The 9,120-nt window shown below is 40.5% G+C and overlaps 1 protein-coding gene across 4 annotated transcripts; it reads left to right on the forward strand.

The window, feature by feature from the left end:
- Positions 1-188: 188 nt before the first annotated feature.
- On the forward strand, positions 189-8,368 carry LOC109911379 (serine/arginine-rich splicing factor 5). 4 transcript variants are annotated; one of them, XM_020510678.2, is made up of 8 exons: positions 189-304; positions 1,716-1,859; positions 2,211-2,281; positions 2,383-2,484; positions 3,319-3,388; positions 5,414-5,487; positions 5,923-6,033; positions 7,863-8,368. In XM_020510678.2, the coding sequence occupies exons 2-8, from the start codon at positions 1,725-1,727 to the stop codon at positions 8,080-8,082; spliced, it is 783 nt and encodes a 260-aa protein (XP_020366267.1). In that variant the 5' UTR covers positions 189-304; positions 1,716-1,724; the 3' UTR covers positions 8,083-8,368. The 4 variants fall into 4 exon arrangements, with proteins under 4 accessions (XP_020366267.1, XP_048456151.1, XP_048456152.1 ...); XM_048600194.1 differs by having other exon boundaries at positions 256-379; XM_048600195.1 differs by having other exon boundaries at positions 259-373.
- Positions 8,369-9,120: the final 752 nt, after the last annotated feature.

Raw genomic sequence — 9,120 nt, forward strand, 5'->3', positions numbered from 1 at the left:
GGGTGAGGGTGAGGGGGACGGGGACTATATGGGAGGAAGGAATGGGCACAAAGGACAGGAGGAGGCCAGTGTGGGGATGGGATTGAGGCGGGGTGGGAAAACGTAGGGAGCAAAGGGACCCGGGGGGGAGGGGTTGGGGAGATGCAGGACTGTTGTTGGCCGATTCCTTCCCCCGCCCTCCCCACTTCAGCCTGGGGACGGTTTCCATGGTGACAGTCTCTATGGCGGCATCCCGGAAGTGACGGCACAGAGAGGGAGATCGCGCTGGGGGAGCTGGCTTTGCAGGCGTGGCCTCCATTTTGAGGTGAGGCTGCGGTTTGAGGCGGTGGCGGTGGAGGAGAAGGGACTGCGTCGTCTCTGTCTGTGTCTGTGTGTGAGTGTGAGTAGAGAATAGCAGCAAGTGAAGCCGGGAACCGGAGTTTGGGGACGCTGCCGCCGGTGTTTATTATTTTGTGGGAGGTGGGGGTAGTGTTGTTGTTGGGTTATTGTTCAGCGCTGGGGCCTGGTCGTTTTTCTGTTGTAAAACCATCGACTTGTTCAAGCGATTACGTTTTTAAAATTAAATTACATAATTTCCAGCCCTGGAATGATTTTTTTTTTAAAGAAAGAACCCAAAAATCCGGCACTTCAAAGATTAAAAGAAAAACGTCATTTTTTAAAACTGAAGTATCTTATCCCTGGCCTGGCCTGTCCTTTGAATCAAAAAACTCAAAAGCGAAAAGCAACACAAGCTGTGACACCACATGATGTAAAACCTGACTACCGCACCCCCGAACACAGAAGAAAATTTGTTCTGTGCTTTTCAGCGGGGCACACAAACAGGAGAGATGAGCAACTGCAGCTGCTGATTTGGAAACAGTAGCCACTGCGGTGCATTCCCCCCCCCCCCCCCCCCCAGTTGGGGGTTTGGGGGGTTGGGGGGTTGGGGGTGAGGGGTAGTCAAGTTTTATATCATGTGGTGTCACAGCTTGTGTTGCTTTTCGCTTTTGAGTTTTCTGATTCAAAGGACAGGCCAGGCCAGGCCACGCCAGGGATAAGATACTTTTGTTTTAAAAAATGACGTTTTTCTTTTAATCTTTGAAGTGCCGGATTTTTGGGTTTTTTTCATTCCAGGTCTGGAAATTATGTAATCCGATTTTAAAAACGTAATCGCTTGAACAAGTCGATGGTTTTAGAACAGAAAAACGATTCCGTTCTGCTCATCTCCGACGTGTTCTTGTTTGTTCTTGTTTGTTTTTGTGTTGCTGTGCAGTTGTGAAGTAGCGGTGGGAGAAGGGGGATTGAGGTTCTGTTGTGTGTTCCAATTTTTAAAAAAAAAAAGGTGTTTTACAGGTACCCTAGTATTCATCATGTCTGTTTATTTTGTATTTAGAGCTCTCTTTGAGGTCAAGTCTAGATATGACTTTGTGCTTTTCTGCTTCTGTAATTTACAGGAGTGAAATATCCCATTTGCTGAATTCACAATTCACGATTGTCCTTAACAGTAGCCTGCATCCTTTTATCGTTGTCAGATTTCACTATTAGGTGGCACAGCTTGCTCCTTAAACTCAAACCTATCTCTAGGACATTTTTTAAAAATCTGTTTCTGACTAAGCTTTAGATCATTTTCTTTGTTTTATGCCTTTGACTTCGCAATGTCTTTCCCTGTTTAAAAGTACAAATTGTTGACTTGGCAATGGTATTCCAGGTTTGATCTCACTGTTTTTGTTTGACAGTTGTATTCTATGTCAGCAAAGATGAGTGCCCGAGTATTCATTGGAAGACTGAGCCCTTATGCCACTGAAAAAAATGTGGAAAGATTCTTCAGAGGATATGGACGAATTAAGGAAATTGATCTGAAAAATGGCTTTGGATTTGTGGTAAGTTTGTTTAAAGAAGTAATTGTTGGCATCTTTTTTAACTTCTTTGCAACCCAATAAACTTTTTAATATTGCTGACCTAACTTGAAGTCTGTACAGATTAGGATGGTGAATGTGACTTTGTTATCTTTGATCTACTGGTGAGTCACTGGTGCAAACCTGGACCATCCCTTCATGTGAGAGGCATTGAAAGGTATAGACACTTCCATATGAGTAGCCACACAGAAACATTGTTTGGCATTGGACCTTTATCTGGTAATTTAGAATAATATTTGGAACAGGGTAAGATTTTACATTCGTGCTGTTGGCACAAGGAAAATCCGAGATGTGAATCTGTGTTTTTGTCTGCAGGAGTTTGAAGATTACAGGGATGCTGAGGACGCAGTTTATGAACTGGATGGAAAAGAGTTGTGCAATGAAAGGTAACTGCTTCACTTCTATACCTCCAATCCTCAAAAACTGGAAGGGTGATTTAGTAAATACATTGTTTTCAGATGTATAAACAACTGTTTTTCTTGTGCAGGGTGACAGTTGAGCATGCCAGAGCACGCAATCGAGGGGGTCGAGGAGGAGGGGGACGTTATCAAGGTCGCTTTAGTCAGAGCTATCAACGAAGTGGAGGAAGGTGAGTCCGTTGACCCCCTTCTTTTAAGTTGAGAATGTTAGAAAATATTACAGTTATAATATAGATGTTGCCCTTAAAGTGTACATCATGTCAATTTAAGTATATTTTCGATATGTCAAATCATGCACCAAACGTTATTTCATACCTGCTTTTCATGTACAATATTTATCCTTGTCCAGAAAAATATTAAATGCCAAATCCTTTGTCCTTTGAATTTCTATTTATCTTTTTCACTAACAAAGTTTGGATGTTGCATGTAGTCATTCAAGGATCAGCATACTATTCAGCCGTATGGACGTGAAAGATCCCTGCTTTAATTCCTAGAAACGCTGATCTGGGTTGCGTTGGTAACTGCTGTTGACTTTACTAGAATCAGGATCAAAAATCATTGGCCCATGCCCAAGTGACTTGATTAGAAACTAAATGCTGTGTTGGGTGAACATAATAATAGCTGCGTTGTTTTAGCATTAAGTATTCTGATGGCATGCTGTCTCTAAACCCACACTAGGCTAGGGTTGTTTGTTCACATGGACTCATCTTGGTTGTTGAATTATGACAAATGTGTTAGTTTGAAACCAGAATTCTTATTTCTTTTGTATGAAGAGGAAAAGGTGTGTCAGTTTTCCTCATGGGTAAACTTCAGTCTTCTTGCTGACTATTATGCATAATTCACCAACTAAAAGTAAAATTGTTTGAGTTTCGTTCATGTTTAAAAATACGATCCTGTATTTTATGTATGTGGGATGGGGGAAAATGTGGAAAACTTTGTTCTGTTTAATATTTCCTTGCTCTGCTGTCTCTGGTTCTGTAAAGTACAATTACTATTTATTTCAGAAATGGCCCTCCAATTCGTACAGAAAACAGAGTGATTGTTGAGAACTTGTCGTCTAGAGTTAGCTGGCAGGTATGTTATGAAACTACTTTTTGTGTTATTTGTAAAACAAACAAATGATCAAATGGTACTGTTTAATTGTAAGTAGTGTTTTCAAGGATAACTTAATCGTCGTTTTATGTTATAGATATAGGTGTAATACTGTATCGCTGCTGCATTCCTGTAAAAGTAGCCATAACTGTTAGATTCAAACAATGAATCCAACCTGAGTATAAAGAAACAGTCAAACAAATTGTCTAGTGCATTTAAACAGTAACGTGATGTCGGAGAACCAAAAGTGGTTCTCAAGTTGGCATTAATTGTCAGAACAGTTCCTTCCAAAAGAATGTAACTAGCCAGCAGTAGAAACATGATATGTGATAGAATTGTATAACAACTTGAACTGCTGACAGATAAACTTGTGGGAATTTTTAATCTTAAGGGTCGACCAAATTTGTCTGAAACATACAATTCAGTAATGTCCGTTATATATTTTGTGAAATGTGTGGCCTTTTTTTGAAAAACTGGCTGTTGATAAAATGTTATCAATTGACTGATAATAGTTGCCATTTCTCCCAATCTTTCCATTAATTGAAAAACTGCAGTCAAAGGTGCTATACTTAATGTCAATATCTAGGCCTAGGGTAAAGTGGAGGATTTAAACTAATTTAGACTATTTGAAAGCAATGACTTTTCCACTTGTTTACAGTCCTGTGGTATTTTTGGGATTTGTCAGTCCCGTGTACCAACGTGGCTTCCTTCTCTTAAATGTATTTAATGATTATGAATGCCCAAGTGACTTGTTATGGAAGAAAGTTGATGTGTGGTTTTTAGCAGCACAGATTGAAATACCTGGTCTGTGTCAAATTAGATGACTGCAAACAGCACACACGGAGTAGTGCTAGAGAGTGGGGGAAAAAGCCAGAGCTCCTTGTCCAGTAGTTCCGGCTGGAACGTGTTTGTATAGGTATATGGGAATGTGATAGGGCTTGGCTTTGCCTGTCACCCTACCACCTTCATTCCCTTCTGAAACTTTGCCCCTAAATGAATCCCTTGCTGACAACTGTCCAGACTTTTACAAGGAGTGGTTAGCAAGGGAACTAACAGCAAGCGAACTGTTCTGCAATAAGAATTAGCACCTAATGAGCTGTACTCCAGTAAAAATTAGCACCTTTGACAGGAGAGGGGGGGTTGTCTGAAAAATGAGCCCATCCTCTGAAGCAATGGCTTTAATTTTGAATTGTCATCCAAAATTAAGTACTGCTCCTTTAATTCGAGTGGTTAACATTAAATATAAAAAAAAAACCTTGATTGCCTACTAACCTTGAAACTAAAATGTCTGTTCATTCAGTGTTTGTGTTTTTCAAATTTAACCAAGTGTTAAAACCTTTATTTACCAGCCTCTCGTGTCGTTGGCCTTGTGACGTGGAGTGCCGTTGGTTTTCCTATTCGCTGTGCCTTGGTCTCTTGGGCCTAGTTGAAATGCCAATCTGCTCCTACCTTTGTCAATTGATGATCTAAATCTGTGTTGTGGTGGTCTGACCAACACTGGTGGGCACTGGGTTTAGTGCCATTTACCTTGCTGCATCCCTGAAAATGATAACAAGGTGTCCTAAAGTGGAGAGTTCTCAGAGCCTGCTGTAAAATGCGAGGTCCTTGATTGGGAGAAATTCGCTGGTAGGGTTGTTTGGAAGCTCGATTGGAGTGAGGCGAGAAGTCCTTGGTCACGGCGCAAGAGTAGCAATCCCTGTTCCTATGGCAATGCCCGAGTCTGCCTTTAAGGGAGGGTGATGTCCGGGAAGGCTCCTGTCGAATGGGTAGTGTCAGTCAAGCGGGTGGTGAAGAGAACCATCTGGTCTTCAGTCGTGGTGGTGCCTCTGCGAACACTTGTTTCATTTGGCTGGTTGAATAGCCTAGGGAATTGTACAGGAAGGTAATATACATTTTGAAATTAGATTCATGTATTTTATTGCTTGCTTTTCCAGTGATGTTCATTGGAAATTGATAGAGGAAGATGCTAAATGTTTTGATTTACCTCACTGTTCTGATCTTGTATAGGATCTCAAAGATTTTATGAGACAGGCTGGAGAAGTTACTTTTGCGGATGCACATAGACACAAAATGAATGAAGGGTGAGTTTCAAGAGATTTTACTCCTTGAAATCTGTTGATGGCTGGGGATAACAAGTGGTACAAGATCTCTGCTAATTTAGCTATGCAACCATTTTAATTTATTAATGAAAGCTTTGGTTTGACTGTGAGTGCAGATCAATTACTAAGATCATGTTCAGCTCTACAGTGTACAAATTTAAGTTCCACAGTCACTGAAGTGTATCTTGCAAACCATTTGTGCAAAGCTATTTAGATAAATGGTTATGAATAATTAACTGATTAGCAAGGTTTGGCCACATTTTGTAAAGAAATCTTAACATGTTCACTCATATACATTTTCTTTTGCTCCAAGCATTCTGAACAACATTCTAAGTTTTCATCAGCTCTATGCTAAGAAAGGAAGTTCAATCTTGGTGATTCCAAGGTCATTAAAAATGTTTTTGTTTTTCTTTCTAGAATTGTTGAATTTGCCTCCTATAGTGATGTGAAGAATGCTCTTGATAAGCTGTCTGGCACAGAACTTAATGGAAGAAAGATCAGAGTGGTTGAAGAACGTAAACAGCGCAGGTAATTACCGAGCTGTAGTGCAGGTCTTCCACACAGGTTGATTTTTTTTTTTTTTTTTTGTTAGCCAAATGAACTAAAAATATATTGTAACTGTGTTTTTGGGGTTTAATTGATTGTTTTATAGGAGCATTTCAAAAGTAGAGCAGCTTTAATTTTTTTTCTGTTAGAGTATGTGAACATTAGCAAGATAACAAGGTGTAGAGCTGGATGAACACAGCAGGCCAAGCATGCTTCAGAAGAGCAGGAAAGCTAACGTTTTGGGTCTAGACCCTTCTTCAGAAATGGGGGAGGGGAAGGGGATTCTGAAATAAATAGGGGGAGGCGGATAGAAGATGGATAAAGGAGCAGATAGCTAGAGAGGAGACAGACAGGTCAAAGAGGCGGGGTTGGAGCCAGTAAAGGTGAGTGTAGGTTAGCAAGGCTGGCATTTAATGTCCATTTCTAATGGCCCATAAATATTGTAGAGAGCAGTTCAGAGTTAAACATGTTGCTGTCCAGACCCTCGGTTATACATAGGACAGACTAGGGAAAGAAAGCAGTTTTCCTTCCCTTAAGGATTTTAGTAGGCCAGGTGTTTTTGTTTCAACGACAGTCGATTGCCTTGTGGCCACAAAATTCATTTTAAATTTCATATTTCTTAATTTACCAACTGTCATGGTGAGATTTGAACCTGTGTTCCCAGATCATTTCTGGGCTCTGAGTTACAAGTCCAGAGATGTGTTTCTTAAAAAAAAAACCTGACTGCTTCAGTGTGATTGGCCCATCGTTGAGTTTGCTCCCAGTTTGGGACCCGGCAACTGTATTGCCGAGATTAGCCCAGCGCGGACTCAGCAGCGGCGATGACATTGGTGGAGGCAAGATGGCGCTGAAGAATGGTGATGTGGTTTCAGTGGTGGCAGCATGGCTTCGGGCCATGGCTAAGACTGGGGTACCTGACGGCGGAGGTAGTGGCATTCTCTCTGTGGTGGCATGCGGGGACTTGGGGCACCTGAGTGTTTGCAGACTATGGGATAGACTGTGGCTTTGTTTTCTGGCAGCAAGGACTTATGGTGGAGTGATCTGGATGTTTCCTTTTCTTTTTCTTTTTATTTCTGCTTCTCTGTTTTTTAATCATGTCTTTTGTATTCTGAGATGGCGCTGGAGAATGGCAAATTGTGCACCTTTTTACAGTATTCCTTTCTTCAGGTACATGTGACAATCTAATTCAAATTCTTCACCCCACCCCCAACTCCCCAGTTCCCATTAACTAACTCAGCACAGATGTCAGTGGTGTCATGTTATACATGTTTTAAAAAAAAACTTCTGGCTATAAACAGATGTTTGATCGGCCTCTGAGATAGAGTTACACAGCACAGAAAGAGACCATTTGATCCAACTCGTCCTCACTGACTAAACATCCTAAACTGATCTCGTCCCATTTTGATAATCTATTCTGCAATGGCATCTCCTCTGGCTGTTACTCTTTATGGTGACTTCTATCTCTGACCAATTCAGCGATGTTTAGCTGGATGCAAAAAGGGTGGACCTGAATTGAGCCAACGTGTTTCTAGAGTTATAAACCAAAGAATAGTGGATGCTGAAGATCTGAAACAAAATCAGAAATGGCTGGAGAAGTTACTTGGAGAAGTCCAGTGACTCTTTGTTGGAACAGTTCTGAAATCAGCCTTGTACATTAACTCTGCTTTCTCTTTGCAGATGCTGCCATACCTGCTGAGTTTGTCCAGCAATTTGTTTTTTCTTTCTAGAAATTAGTTTTAATAAAGCAGTATTTGAATTATAGTTATTCAAAGTTTTTTGTTTTATTCCTCTGTCTCCCCCTCTCTTTTCAGGTCTCGCAGCAGGTCTCGTTCCCGTAGTCGAAGCTCCTCCAGATCTCGTTCCAGAGGCCGTAAGTCCTATAGTCGTTCCAGGAGCAGGAGCCGCAGCAAATCCCGATCTGAAAGTAGATCACCTGTTCCTGCCAAGGAGCAGAGAGGCTATTCCTCTATGGCATCTGGGGATCATGTAAGATCACGTACACGTTCACCCTCTGGTGAGAGCACAGATTAAACATGTTATCGTGGACTTTTACTTGAGTGAGTGAAAGTTGATGTAAAGGACGAATTTAAGTGAGAAATGCAAATCTTAAATTTGTTAGAACTGCAGTACTTGCATTTACTGAGCTGTATTCATTTAACTTGTCAATTGCAGAGTCGAGTTGCTCAATTTTTTCCTTCATTGACATTGGTTTCTTTGACTCTGAATCCAATTTTTTTTACTTTTGGTAATAAATGTAATGGTGTAAATTACATTTCTCATGTACTCCTTTTAAATAAAGATTGTACATAGTACTTTTTGAGTTGTGTAGATGTCATGTTTCTGAACTTGAACTAAAGACAGAAGTTCACGAACAATGGCACCTTTAAACGACAGTGAAGGATCCAGAAGTGAGGATAAGAAAAATACGTTAATCTCGTAAATCTAGACATTAAGGAAAAAGGAAATGCTAAAGCCCCCTTGAGCAGTTTATAAAAAAGTTTAATTTGTTTTCCATCTCTACTAGCTGTTGACTTGCTATTTATGTGTGTCAATATTAATTTTGGTATGAAATTTTAAATAATTGCAAGTAATCTGCACAAATACCTAAATTTATCTACAGTTCAGCCCCCACCTCATTAGCAATAACAGCAGTGATTCAAAATCCAGAATCTTAACATATATAGAATACCTTCATCAGATTGCCTTCCTTACATTTCGGGTGTCAGATAAAACCTGTTTGTTTTCCTATCGGATGCAGTTGTTGGCAATCCATTGCTGTTATTGCTTGCCTCTAATTCCGCTCAAACATGGTGGGCAGCCTTTATGTATTACTCTTACTGCATCATGAAGCTACTGCAGTGCTGATAAGACCAGAATTCCAGGATTTTGATCCTGCGATAAAGAAGTATATTCAAGGTGCTTTGTTCCTTGGGAGAAACTTTGCAGGTGATGCCATCCAACAACTACAGCCGTCTTCCTATTTAAATGGGTCTCTACTTCTTAACAAGCATGTTTTTCCTTCCATCATTCCTAAACCACTTAGAATCCAATGTTCCAGTTGTTTAATTT

This window comes from Rhincodon typus, chromosome 8 (assembly GCF_021869965.1).
Source record: "Rhincodon typus isolate 14 chromosome 8, sRhiTyp1.1, whole genome shotgun sequence".
NCBI lineage: Eukaryota > Metazoa > Chordata > Chondrichthyes > Orectolobiformes > Rhincodontidae > Rhincodon > Rhincodon typus.